This window comes from Nomascus leucogenys, chromosome 9 (assembly GCF_006542625.1).
Source record: "Nomascus leucogenys isolate Asia chromosome 9, Asia_NLE_v1, whole genome shotgun sequence".
Lineage (NCBI taxonomy): Eukaryota > Metazoa > Chordata > Mammalia > Primates > Hylobatidae > Nomascus > Nomascus leucogenys.
This window is the reverse complement of record NC_044389.1, coordinates 34621558-34635976: the sequence shown is the minus strand read 5'-3', so window position 1 is coordinate 34635976 and position 14419 is coordinate 34621558. Positions and strand designations below refer to the sequence as shown.

Genomic DNA, 14419 nt, shown 5'->3' with positions numbered 1-14419 from the left:
GTTTCATAATTGTTTTCCCCAAGTACAGCTCTTTTTATTTTTCTTTTATTCATAAGACAGGGGTAGCATTCATCTTTCCTTACTTCCCTCTTCTCTACCTTTCTTCTTCTTTCCCTCTTTTCTTCCTTGCCTCTCTTTTTCAGCAGTTACTTACTATCTGTGAGTCTGACTTCATTCATCCCAAGGGTTGGCAGACTATGGTCTACCCCTTGTTTTTGTTTTTGAATGTGTTAAAATACACCTAGTCTCCCCACCGTTTTTGGTAAACATTTTATTGGAATATAGCCATGCCTATTTGTTTACATATTGTCTATGGCTACTTTCATGCTATGATAGGAAATTTGAGTTGAGTAGTTGTCACAGAGCTTATATGGCTTGAAAAGCATAAAATATTTAGTCTTTGCCAAAGCATAAAATGTCTATCAAAATATTTATTTGCCCCTTTATAGAAGAAGCTTGCTGACCTCTGATTTAGTCACTCATCAAATAGATACTGAGCACTTGTTTTGTGCCAGGTATTATGATAGGCACTGGGGATGTATTGGTGAAAATGGCAGTTTCTTCCCATTAGAAGTTAAAAGTCCATTCAGATAGATGGAAATAAAATAGCAAACACTATACAACACACTATACTTCCTCATTTTTCTCTTTTCCTATATTTATTGAACATTAACTATGTAATAGGAACTATCCTAGCCATTGGTATCTTATTCCTGTGTATTAATTTCTTAACCTAGAAATACACATTCCTGGCCTCAATAAAAACACTGCTAGATTTTGAAGGAAAGAATCACAAATCACGGCCAGGCCCAGTGGCTCAAGCCTGTAATCCCAGCATTTTGGGAAGCCGAGGCAGGCAGATTGCTTGAGGTCAGGAATTCGAGACCAGCCTGACCAACATGGTGAAACCCCGTCTCTACTAAAAATACAAAAATTAGCGAGGTGTGGTAGTCGGTACCTGTAGTCCCAGCTACTTGGGAGGCTGAGGCAGGAGAATTGCTTGAACCCAGGAGGCAGAGGTTGCAGTGGGCCAAGCTTGTGCCACTGCACAACAGCCGGGGCGACAGAGCAAGACTCCGTCTCAAAAAAAAAAAAAAAAAAAAATCACAAATCAAACTATTAACAAATAGATACTTGCATTATTTGTAAATGTGCTTACAAGGAAATAGGTCATCATTCTTGATAAATAAGGAAAGAAATGATATGATTTTGTATAGTTTAGAAAAATGAAATTATACCTAGATTGAACAAGACAATCCTGGGTTATTATTAGAACTTACAGCAGAGTAGTCGCCACATGAAAAGAGAAAGGAATATCAAGGAGTAGAGGATCATAATACACGAGAGAGAGTTTGGGTTGTATAGTTAGTATTACAAGATCCTAGTTAAAAGGAAGTCTTTTTTGCAATTTGCTCTTTTACTTTTGTTTGTTTGTTTATTTGTTTTTGAGACAGAGTCTTGCTCTGTCGCCCAGGTTGGAGTACATTGGCATGATCTCAGCTTACTGCAACCTCCACCTCCTGGGTTCAAGCGATTCTCCTGCCTCAGCCTCTTGAGTAGCTGGTATTACAATTGTGCGCCACCATGCCTGGCTAATTCTTGCATTTTTAGTAGAGACGGGGTTTCACTATATTGGCCAGTCTGGTCTCGAATTCCTGACCTCAAGTGATCCACCCACCCTGGCCTCCCAAAGTGCTGGGATTACAGGTGGAAGCCACCGTGCCCGGCCTTTTACTTAGTTCTGTCTTTACTTAGTTCTTTCACTTTTCCTCTGGAATTAGTAAATTTCTGGATGACATCTCAACTGACCTTGGATAAATCTCTGTCACTGGAACCTGATTCTATCTCCTTATTTATAATATAATAAAGATTGACCTACCTGGTAAAATAATTCAATTCTGTTCATCTTTATTTAGTACTTAATACATAGCAGATTTTGTGCCAAAAACTTTACTTGTGTTATTTAATCCTCGTAATAGCCCTATGTGCTAGGTGTTATAATTTTGTCCATTGTGAGAATAAATATTGAGTGCCTTTTATGTTCCATGATCTAGTACCTGACGTTTTAAAAAACATGATTGCTTTTCTAGGAGTTCACTAGAAAAAGACACATAAGCAAATAATAGTGATAATAACAGTATTTTTTGAAAATGGTATCATAGACAAAAGAGTGACCAACTTAAGTCGTGAGTATAGAGGCATCAGTTTGGAGAATGCTTTAAAAAAGGTGACATTGGAGCTGTCTCTCAAGAAATGGCTAGGAAATGACCAGGTAGGTAGGAGAAGGATGGTGTAGGTAAATTGCATGTATGAAGGAAATACGAAAAGATGTATTTTCAAGAAAAATAAGCAGAGAACTGGTTGGGAAGTTACATAGGAATGAAGCAGGAAAGGTCAGTTGTTATTGAAAGAAGGAAGAAGTTAGGATGGAATAGGTATTTGATGGTAGTAGGAAAAATGGCCTGGGGTGAAAGTAAAGCTTGGAAGCATTGGAAAACCTTTTATTTATTGTTCAATTTATAGTCAGTAATGTTGTAAAGTTACTGTGCCAGTACCAGCGTAGATATTTGTAATCCCTTTCCTTTCTACCTCTTTATTTCTCATGCCCTCCAAACTTATTTTCAATTCATTGTACTCTTTTTTTTTTTTTTAAATGGCCTCCTGAACTTGGTACAATTCATTGTACTCTTTTTTTGTTTTGTTTTTGAGACAGGGTCTTTTTTTTTTTTTTGAGACAGGGTCTCATTCTGGTTGCTCAGGCTGAATTGCAGTGGTTCAATAATGGCTCATTGCAGCCTTGACCTCCCAGGCTCAGGTACCTCAGCCTCCCGAGTAGCTTGGGACTACAGGCATGTGCCACCAAGCCTGCTAGTTTTTTGTATTTTTTTAGAGATGGTGTTTTGCCAGGTTGCCCATACTGGTCTCGGCCTCCCAACGTGCTGAGTTTTCAGGTGTGAGCCACGGTGCTCAGGCAAATTCATTGTACATTTTTTTTTTTTTTTGAGACAGGGTCTCATTCTATCTCCCAAGCTGGAGTGCAGTGGCACGATCTCGGCTCATTGCAACCTCTGCCTTCTGGGTTCAAGTGATTCTCATGCCTCAGCCTCCCAGGTAGCTGGGACTACAGGCATGCGCTACCGCAACTGGCTTGTCCTCTTAACATTTTTCTTTACCAAATTTAGACACTCATTAAGAATATTCCCAGGTTTTTTTTTTTTTTTTAATTTCTTCATGTCCTTTGGTTCAGTGTTTCCGTAGATTATCTAATTGAGGAGTAAAGATGTAGACTGTAGATTTTTGCTCTGTACCAAAGAAGAAATAAGTCCAAATCATTAGATCAGAAGGGTAAATTTTCCTATGGTTGAATGTTAAATATTGAGTTGGAAATACCCAGAAATCTTTGTTCTAGCTTGTTTGCAGAAAGGTAAAGATTTACTAGTTGGTTTATTTAATAGTAAAATAAAATATAATAAAAAGTGTTTAACTTTTTTTTATGTATTTTTTTCTGTGAAACTAGAAAGTTTATGATAATAGCAGTTTTGTCTGATTTGATATTGTGACCAATACGTGCCTTGCACGAAGTGGTTGGTTGGTAATTAGACTGTGCACAGTGGTCAAGTGCATGGATTTTGGAGTCATTGGGTCTAGCTCTGCCACTTATTGGTTGTATAACCTTGGATAAATTATTTAAATTCTTTAAACATCAGTTTACTCATCAGTAAAATGGGATTGATAACAATTATAACACCTAGCTCATAGGACTATTATGAGGATTAAATAAGATAATACAAGTAAAGTTTTTAGCACAAGTCCTGGTATGTAGTAAGAAATAAAGATGAGCTACTTGTAGAACTGAATTATTTTAACCAGGTGGGGCAGTTTTCTATTATAAATAAGGAGGTAGAATCAGGCTGCAGTGATACAGCTTTATCCAAGGTCAGTTGAGACGTCCTCCAAGGCCTTCTGACTCCCCATTCAGTGTAATACCAAGATTTTCTTGGTAGACTTGTCTTTGGTCTGTTAACATTTTACAATTGAAAAGTTTATATGATTGATTTCATGACTTCCTTGGTGACCTCATCAGTACACAGGGCTTTAGGTATTCTGTATATATGCTTTCAACTCCTGAAAGGAACCCTTTTTACCACCTTCACCACTCTCACCTTGAACTAAGCCAACATAATCTCTTTTTTGGATTATTGAATTATGCTGTTAACTGCAATAGCCTTTTCCTGCTTCTATTCTCAATATAGAAAGCAAATGATCCTTTTAAAATATAAATTAGATCTTGTAATTCTCTGCTTATAAACCTTCAATGGCTTTCCCTCATACTTAGAATAAAAGCCAGAGTCTTCACAAGGGATTTTGTGATCTGTCCCCTATTAGCTCTCTGTTCCAGTTGTGCTAACTTTTTTGTAGTTTCTCAAATATTTTAGGTACCTTCCTGCCTCAGGGCCTTGGCATTCACTTTTCCCTCTGCTTGAAATGTGCCTTTTCAGATATCCACACAGCTTAATCCTTCACTTCCTTAAAGTTACTTTATCAATAAGGTCTTAAGTGATGTCTCTACTTTTAAAAAACAGTAACTCCCCCAACCCCAGGCATATTTGTGCATTTGTTTATTACCTGTCTCCTTACACTGTAATGTAAATTCATATAGACAGGGATTTCTATTTTATTTACTGCTCTTATCCCCAGCTCCTAGAAAAATGTTTGCTGTGTAATATGAGCTCAGAATATATTTGGCGAGTAAAGAAGTAGTTGTTTTGAAACTAAGAAGTAGCGTTTTCTTTGAGGACTTAATTCATTCTCCAATAGGAACTGATTTGACAGCATTTTTATGCTAGAGAATTGAAATAACTAGATTGAGCCAACTTTTCTTATTTACTTGTTGCCTTGGGCAAATTATTTAATCCCTGAGATTTAGTTTGCCAATAAAATGGGGAGTTCTGATAGGGTTGTTGAAAGGTTAATACTCTATAAGGGATGGCCATATTTATTTTTAGTCTGTAGCAGGATCGTTGCTAAATTTGGAGCAAGTTTCTCATTTAAAAGAAATTATGTAATTTTCTGAGGTGAAAGAATCTTTTTGTCAGAAGCTGAAGCCTGTTGAATATCGTAAATCAATCTGAAATAAAAACTAAGCATTGCTAAAGTTTCAGTGTAAGGCATTAGAAACTTTTGAAATTCCACGTGTATTTATTGTGTGTTTGTAATTTTTTATTGTGTCATCTGTGTAGAATGTTGACTTCAGATTCAGGTGTACAGGAATTTAAATTCAGTGTCTTCCACTTAATACTGCTGTATCCTTGTAAAGGGTGCAGGTTCTATGGGCTTTTGTTTTCACATCTGTAAGATGAAAATAATGCCAATTTAATCGGATGATTAGGGGAATTAAAATGACAAATTGTATATCGAACACCTAGCATAGTGCCTGGCACATAACAGGTATTCAGTAATTACTAAGTTTTATTAGTATTTTGAGAATACATACACGAAGTGTGAGTGACGTTCTGTGACTGATAGTTTAGTGTGTTAGAATTGTTATTCCCTTCAGTAGTGACCTCAAGAGGTTGTTCATTTATCCCCATGATACTGTGACTGGAGTGTTTTTTGAACTCAACTTTTGAAATTTCTTACGTATTTGTGGCCCATTTTTTTGAAATCCCCAATTGGAGGGCAGATTTTATTTTTTTATAGTAATCAAAATGGCTGCAAGTTAAGTTTGAAATCAGTTTTGGGGAAAACATTGGAATAAGACTAAATAGCAAGACCACTTTTTTTGTTAAGACGAAGTCTTGCTCTGTTGCCCAGGCTTGAGTGCAGTGATGTGATCTTGGCTCACTGCTGCAACCTCTGCCTCCCAGGCTGAGACAATTCTTCCACCTCAGCCACCAGAGTAGCTGGGATTACAAGCCTGCGCCACCATGCACGGCTAAATTTTGTATTTTTAGTAGAGAATGGGTTTCTCCATGTTGTCCAGGCTGGTCTTCAACTCCTGAGCTCAAGTGATCTGCCAGCCTTGTCCTCCCAAAGTGCTGGGATTACAGGCATAGCCACCACACTCGGCCCGACTGCTTTTCTTACATTGGATTCTAAAGATGATAGTAGGTGAATATTAAACATAATTTAGCATTACCGTGATATTGTTAGATATTGTATTAAAGTTAGTATGTAATCTTCTATGATAACTATTTTGAAAGAGGACTACTATCTCTTTGGTATATAAGTTTATTAAAAACTATTACTTTAGAAGAAGGAAAGGATAAAGAAAAAACCTTCAGTGCTTATTTCTGTCTACTTACATAATTGTATTATTCACTTATATAGTCAATAGTTTACTCCTCTGTTTTCTGAGTAAAGTGCATTTTTTAAATTTGTCTCTTCAGCGATCACCAGAGTATACCAATTGTCGGTATCTATGCAAACTTTGCTTAATTCACATTGAAAATATCCAGGGGGCTCATAAACATATAAAGGAGAAACGACATAAGAAAAATATTTTGGTAAGTTCTTTTTAAAAAATTTATTTATTTTTCAAGTTGTAAAACCATATCGAATATTTTTTATTTGTGAAACTAAAAATGAAATATTTGTCCACTATTATATTAGTAACTGAAGTGATAGCTTTGGAAGCTATTGTTGCCTTCCTTATCTGAGATAATCAGGAAGGAACCTTGTTGAGACCAGTTTGCTCATCCTGTAGAATGTTGATTCCTAAGTTTAGAGCTGTTAGGTACAATTAGTCCATCCAACTGATGTTTATTGAGTTCTTGTGTGCTAGTTCTAGGCAGTGGTGAGTAAGATAGTTGTGGTTCCTGCCCTCAGATTTTCTAAGAATTGATGAGGGCATGCGTTGAATAAAGATTTAAATATAGTGAGTCTCGTTAGAGGGGGAAGGTTGTGCTAAGGAGGTGTACGAGGATATTTTACTTGATCTAGAACAGGGGAGGTTTCTCTGAGAAAGTGACATTTGAATGAAGTAGTAGTTTAAATGGCAAAAAGGTGAGTGGCCTAGAAGGGTAAGTGGGAGAGCATTTTACACAAAAAGCAGCATGAATTAAAAGTCTTTAGGCAGGAAAAGGCATGGCATATGAGTAACTTTAAGTCTAGTATGACTGGAACAAAGAGAGCTGGGAGAAAATGGTGTGATGTGAAGCTGGAGAAGTGCAGGCCATTAAGAAACTTATAGGCTTTGGTAATTTGTAATTTTTTAGTTATTTCTATTGAAATATCCCATAGACATAGATATGAATAAGAGTTCTTTTAAAAATGTATTAGTAAATTAGCTATTTAATTTTTTCTTTTTAAAGTTACAACAGCAATAATAATACTGTGTAACCTCTTACTTATCTCTAAGTCTTAGCTCATATATCTTCTTTAAGAAATATTCTGCCTGACCCTCTCAGCAAGTCTGGGTTGGATACTCCTTCTCTGTGCCCCCATAACAACTTTCACATATTTTGATCCGAAAATGTAACACATTGTATTCTGGCTGTCTACCTTCTCTTCCCTTCTAGACTTCAGTATGCAGTGTTCTAGAAGGCATATTTAGTTATTTTTGTTTCTGAGTTGCTTAGGACAGCGTCTGACAACAGTAGGTGCTCAACATAGTTTTCTTGAAAAAAATAAATGAACTGAAGCAGATAGAACAGGGACAAGGGAATAGTTTAGGTGATAATAATTAGGAATTTTCCAGAAATGTCAGAAGATGCCTATCATTAGTTCCAGGAAGCTCAGGCTTGCAAGCAAGAAACCTTTTTTTTTTTTTTTTTAGGAGACAGAGTCTCACTCTGTCTTCCAGGCTGGAGTTCAGTGGCGCAATCTTGGCTCACTGTAACCTCTGCCTCCCAGGTTTAAGCAATTACCCTGCCTTAGCCTCCCAGGTAGCTAGGATTACAGGCATACCATGCCTGGCTGATTTTTGTATTTTTATTTATTTATTTTTTTCATAATTGAGATTTTATTGGTTGAGGATCAGTGCAGACATTTCAATTTGTACACAAATCTTAACATAGGTAATGAAATTCTAAAAAGCCGTGTATTGTAATTCTTTTTTAAAGTTATTCCAGTGACTTTCCAGCTTAAAATTTGGAAGCAAATTTTCCTTAAGAGGCTATCAAGTACCGGTATCTTCACATGTTGGTCAGCTGTTACATACAGCCCACCAGTTCACAACTCAATAGCACGTAAACTACATATTCAAATTTGTAATCTTTCACAGCACAGTAACAAAGTTACTAGGAAAACAGGACTACCACAACCAAAGATGTTACAGAGTGCACATAATTCTGGCAGGGAGAGCCATGATCAAAGAGTGGTTTTCTTTAGGAAACAATTCTACTAAAAAACAACATGGGAATAGAAGTAATTTAAAATGTTCAAGACATTAAATGCGGGACTGACTCCATATTGCCATTTAATATGCTTTGTATTATAGGATATAAAAACTAACTCCCCATCTACAGAATGTTAAGCTAACATCCGAGACAGCCAGAGCCTCCCATAATTCAACATCCCACACTATTTTCTGGTTGTACCAAAAAATAAACAACCAGCAAATGATTTCACCTCTTAAAAAAAAGCATTTACACTTAAAAAATGGGATGAGGTGGGATTCCCTCCTTCTTAAAAATGTTTCTAGAGCTACTAAAAAACTTGCGTTTACAAAATAGTTGATATAAAAATATTCCTCTGGATTGTACAAGAAGGGAGACAGGGACCACTGATAAGACATGGTATATGGTATTAATCAGACTTGGCTTCTTTCTCTCCTGCTTCATCAGAGGCTGGACTCTCCTCAGTTTTCATTTCCCCGTTTTCTGCAGGTAAATCTTCTTTAGTTTCTTGGTTAACCACTTCGGCCTGTTTTCCCTTTGCTCCCCTTTTCCCTTTTGTTTGCACTTTTTTGTCTGAAGATTTATCCTTCGCTGCTGCCTTTTTCGGCTTTGCTTCCACTTTTGCAGGAGGTTTAGCTGACAACCGTGCTGATCTCCTCTTGGGCTCTTCCTTGGCGGCGCCTTCGGCGGAACTGACCTTCCTCTTGGGCATCCTGGCGGCGGGGAAGGCGCGTGTTGGGTGCCTGCGGGTCGCGGCCCGCCAAGAGCCTTCGCGAAACTGGGCTGCCTGGCCGCTGCCACTCCTCCCGCCGCCCGAGCTGCTCGATTTTTGTATTTTTAATAGAGACGGGGTTTCACCTGGGCAAGCAAGAAACTTAAAAAGAAAATCATACCTAGGCTGGGTGCAGTGGCTAAAGTCTGTAATCCCAGCACTTTGGGAGGCTGAGGCAGGTGAATTGCTTGAGCCCAGGAGTTTGAGACCAGCCTGGGCAACGTGGCGAAACCCTGTTTCTACTAAAAATACATAAAATTTAGCTGGGCATGGTGGCATGTGCCTGTAATCCCAGCTTCTTGGGAGGCTGAGGTATGAGAATTGTTTGAACTCATGAGGTGGAGGCTGCAGTGAGCCAAGATCACACCACTTCACTTTAGTCTGGGCAAGGGAGTGAGACTCTATCACAAAAAAAAAAAAAAAAAAAAAAAGGAAAACTATACCTATACACATTACAGATTGAGTATACCTTATCCTAAATGCTTGGGACCAAAGTACTTTGGATTTTTTCAGATTTTGGAATATTCGCATTATACTTTAATGAGCATTTCCTTTGAGCATCATGTTGGTGTTCAAAAAGTTTCAGATTTTGGAGCATTTCACATTTTGGATTTTCAGATTAGGGATGCTCAGCCCGTATAGGGAAACTTTAGAACATTACAGAAACGAACAAAAAGAAAGTAAACTTGAATGCAGCCATATAGGACTTATACTTTTGGTGAAGTTAGAGTAACAGTGGATTTACTTTTCCCTTGAAATGACAAAAAAAAAAAAAATACAGAAATATGAAGCAGTGGTTTTCAGGCGACAAAGGAGAGTCAATGAATGAAAAACAAATGGCCTGAGCCCAATGTTGGCTCCAGCTTGAGAGTTTCTAGGTTGCACCAAAGGGAAGGGAACCCAGTGGACTCTCACAGTTGAAGAGAGGGACCTTAGAGTGCACTAAGTCCAAGATAGCTAGAATTCACAGGACAGTGTAACTAAAATGAGAAAACTGCACAAAAAGAAATCCAGAGAACTGTGGATGATCCTCTTCAAGTATTCAGCACAATGCTGTTTGGTGCATGCATATGAAAAAGCTTCCTGAACCCAGGGAAAGAACTGTCAGAGGAGATTAGACCAGTGATTGGTGCTCACACAGGACTTCTTCCTGTCCAGACTGGAAAGCCTCATGCTTCATGGGACACTGGGTAGAGTACTCAGAAGACTCTTGTTTCAGTAGTGGGGATATTTAGCCCTAAATTAAATGTGGTCTGGTCCTACATAAAATATTTTAAAGGCAAGATTCAAAATGATAAATGGTTTCCAAGTGTTTAATGTCATTACAGAACAAAGCTTAGGAATATTACAGAAATACAAAAATACTCATCACTGAAAAAAGTTCACATAATGTGGCATTTAGTCAAAGATTATCAGGCATGCAAAGAGGCAGGAAAATACAAATCATGATGAAGAGAAAAGTCAGCTATAATAACTGACCTTGAACTGACGCCTTTGTTAGGATTAGCAGAGGACAGTAAGACAGTTAATATAACTGTATTCTTGATGTTCCAGAGATGAAGTAGAGACATGGAAAATATAAAAAAGATATGAACAGGACCTTTAGAAATGAAAACTACAGCATCTAAGATTAAAACTATATTGGGTAGGAATAATAGTACATCAAACATTGCAAAAGAAAAGGTTAGTGAACTCTTGAAGATATAGCAGTGGAAACCACCGGAGTGAAACACAGAAAGAAAAAATTAAACAAAAAGAAAAAAGAAAAAAGTCAATGAGCTCTGGGATAATTGATCAATATACATGTACTTGTTCTATACAGATTTTTCCAGAACACTGAAGAGGAGAAATACTTCCCAGTTCAGTCTGAGTATGAGGTCCACATAACTCTGATATTCAAACCAGAGACATATATTACAATAAAGGAAAACTTTATTCTTAACTTGACTCCGATGGGAGAAAAAAAAGAAAGAAAACTTTAGACCAAAACTCCTCATGAACATAGACGCAAAAATTCTAAATATAACTTTAGCCAATTGAATCCAACAGCATATTAAAGGAATGAATATGTCATGATCAAGTGGGGCTTTATTCCAGGAGTGCAATGTTAGTTTTACATTAAAAAATCGCTCATTGGCCAGGCGCAGTGGCTCACGCCTGTAATCCCAGCACTTTGGGAGGCTGAGGAAGGTGGATCACCTGAGGTTAGGAGTTTGAGACCAGCCTGGCCAACATGGTGAAACCCCGTCTCTACTAAAAATACAAAAATTAGTCGGGCATGGTGGCTCATGCCTGAAATCCCAGCTGCTTGGGAGGCTAAACCCAGGAAGTTGAGGTTGCAGTAAGCTCAGATCGTGCCACTGCACTTCAGCCTGGGCAACAGAGCAAGACTTCATCTCAAAAAACAACAAAAACAAAAAAAAACCCCGCTCATTGTAATTTACCATGTTAGCAAACAGAGAAAACTATGTGATTATCTCAGTAGATGCTGAAAAAGTGTTTTCAAAAATGCTTTGATAAAAAGTCTAAGCACGGCCGGGTGCGGTGGATCATGCCTGTAATCCCAGCACTTTGGGAGGCTGAGGCAGGCAGATCACTTGAGGTTGGGAATTCGAGACCAGCCTGGCCAATGTGGTGAAATGCCCTCTCCACTAAAAATACGAACATTAGCCAGGCTTGGTGACCTGCACCTGTAATTCCAGCTACTCGAGAGGCTAAGGCAGGAGAATCGCTTGAACCCCAGAGGTGGAGGTTACAGTGAGCTAAGATGGCGCCACTGCACTCCAGCCTGGGTGGCAGAGTGATACTCTGTCTCAAAAAAAAAAAAAAAAAAAAAAGTCTAAGCAAACTAGGAGTAGAAGACGACTTCTATAACATGATAAACACATCTACAAAGCTGGGTATGTTAGTCCCAGCTCCTTTGGTTGTTTGAACCTAGGAGTTTGGATCAGCCTGGGCAATATAATGAGACCCTGTTAAAAAAAAAAATCACAAAAAACTAACAGTTATCATCATACTTAAGTGTGAAAGACTGAATGGTGTCCCCCCAAGATTAGGAAAAAAGACAGGTATGAAAGTAGTGTAGCTGCCACGGAAGAGTACAGTGGTTCTTCAACAAATTAAAAATAGAACTACAGTATGATCCAGTAATTTCACTTCTGGGTATATACGTAAAAGAATTGAAAGCAGGGTTTCAAAGAGATATTTATACACCCAGGTTCATGGCAACATTATTCACAATAGCTAGTATGTGGAAGCAATTCAGATATCCATTGATGGATGAATAGATAAGCAAAATGTGTGGTATTCATACAATGGAATATTACTCAGCCTTAAAAAGGATGGAAATTCTGCAATATGCAACAACATGGATGAACCTTGGGAAATTATGCTAGGTTAAATAAGCCTTTTAGAAAACGAAAAATAGTGTATGATTCCACTTATATGAGGTTTTTAGAGTAGTCAGAATCAGAGACACAATAGTGCTTGCCATAGGCTTGGAGGAGGGGAAAATGGGGAGTTATTGCTTGATAGATAGTTTTGATTTTGCATTTGTGTTCTGTGTTAGAGTATTTGGATTTGATTTTGAGCATTATGGAGTTTAATAACATGTTTGTTTTTTTTTTTTGAAAGAGTCTTGCTCTATTGCCCAGACTGAAGTGCAGTGGCGCTCTCTCATCTCACTGCAACCTCCGCCTCCTGGGTTCAAGCAGTTCTTCTGCCTCAGCCTCCCGAGTAGCTGGGATTACAAGTGCATGCCACCACGCCTGGCCAATTTTTGTATTTGTAGTAGAGACGGGGTTTCACCATGTTGGCCAGGCTGATCTCAAACTCCTGACCTCATGATCCGCCCACCTCAGCCTCTCAAAGTGCTGGGATTACAGGTGTGAAACACTGCGCCTGGCCATAGCATGTATTTCTGCAAGGTCACTCACCCTGGCCTCTGTGAAAGAAGCCTGAGAAGGGTCTGTTTGGGGAGACCAGTTAGCCTTTCATAATAATCTAATTAAGCTGTGATGAACACTGACCTGAAGTAGTAGTTAGTGAGAATGGAGTTGAGTTTTAAGAGAGATTCAGGATGTAGAATTGTGGGAGTAGAGGCCTAGGATGTCTTGAATGATCATAAGATAGCTGATTTGAGATGTTATCATAGATTGTGGTGCCATTTACTTAGCAGAAATAAAAAATGTTTCATAACATTCTGAGTTTGAGACACTTACGGAACATTTCAAGTAGAGATGTCCCACAGTCATTTGAATATAAGGATCTGGAACTTATATTAGCAGTTGGAGATTAAGGTTTGGTAAACTTCAGCAGTTGAAATCATAGTTGTGGATGAGGTCACCAAATGAATAAGGACAGAATGTCACGGAATACAAACATTTAAGGGACTAGTAGAGGAAGAACAGTGAATAGATTGGTGAATGAGTAGAATAATAGGAAAAGTAGAGAGAGAAAGGTGTTAGAGAAGCTAAAAGAAAGTTTCAAGATGTTAGTTGAAAATGTGATAATATAGATAAAAATAATCTAAAAGCTTAAAAATGTCTGATTTGGTGCCTGTAGTCTCAGCTACTCAGGATGCTGAGGTGGGAGGATTGCTTGAGCCCAGGGGTTTGGGTCCATACTGGGCCATGTAGCAAAATCCTGTCAATTAAAAAATAAATAAAAATTTAAAATGTCAGATTTGGCAACTAAGGAGGTTTTGATAATCCTGGGAAGAACAGCTTCTGCTTTAGAACTAAAAAAGACATAGTTTTGAGTGAGAAGGGATAAGGAAATAAAAGGAGAGTAGACTCAACTTTCAGGAAACTTAATGGTGCAGAAAAGAAAGGAAGATTGGTAGTAGCTAGAGTGGCACACAGTTTTTTTTTTCTTTTAATTTGGCAGAGTAAAATTCTCATCGCAGTTTTAATTTTTTAATTTAAATAATCATTTAATCTTTCTTTCCCAGCTCCATGAGGGCTGGGAATATATGCATTATTTTTTTCCCATCTTAGCACAGTACCTGGCATATAGTTGTTCCATAAATATTTGTTGATTAATGATTTAAATGGAGTGGAAAGAGCATACGTGTTGGAGTTAGAACTAGATTTAATTCTCAGTTCCACTTTGTAGTTGTAGGACGATATTTAACATCTGTAAGCCTCAGTATTCTTATGTATAAAATGGTTTTGGTAGTATCTATCTGGGGAGTGATATTGTGAGAATTAAATGACATAACATCTGTAAAGCACTTGGCAAGGTGCCAGGTCCATAGTAGGTACTCAATAAATGATAGTTGTTGCTGTTCTTAATGTGCTGGGCTTGG

At 38.0% G+C, this 14419-nt stretch overlaps 2 protein-coding genes across 7 annotated transcripts in view; one reads left to right on the top strand and one right to left on the bottom strand.

The window, feature by feature from the left end:
• The window catches only part of TUT4 (terminal uridylyl transferase 4), a 133234-nt gene that overhangs the window by 38721 nt on the left and 80094 nt on the right, over positions 1 to 14419 (top strand). For all 6 annotated transcript variants that reach the window (XM_030818813.1, XM_030818810.1, XM_030818809.1 and 3 more), the window contains exon 4: positions 6390 to 6506. In XM_030818813.1, the coding sequence (XP_030674673.1) occupies positions 6390 to 6506 (117 nt within the window). The remainder of the gene's footprint in view (positions 1 to 6389; positions 6507 to 14419) is intronic.
• LOC100599925 (non-histone chromosomal protein HMG-14) lies at positions 8403 to 9209 on the bottom strand. Its single transcript, XM_004088954.3, has one exon. The coding sequence runs from the start codon at positions 9049 to 9051 to the stop codon at positions 8749 to 8751; it is 303 nt and encodes a 100-aa protein (XP_004089002.1). The 5' UTR covers positions 9052 to 9209; the 3' UTR covers positions 8403 to 8748.

Bases quoted from the DNA above. Each gene is read 5' to 3' on its own strand.
- LOC100599925 (XM_004088954.3), bottom strand. From the start codon at position 9,051: ATGCCCAAGAGGAAGGTCAGTTCCGCCGAAGGCGCCGCCAAGGAAGAG.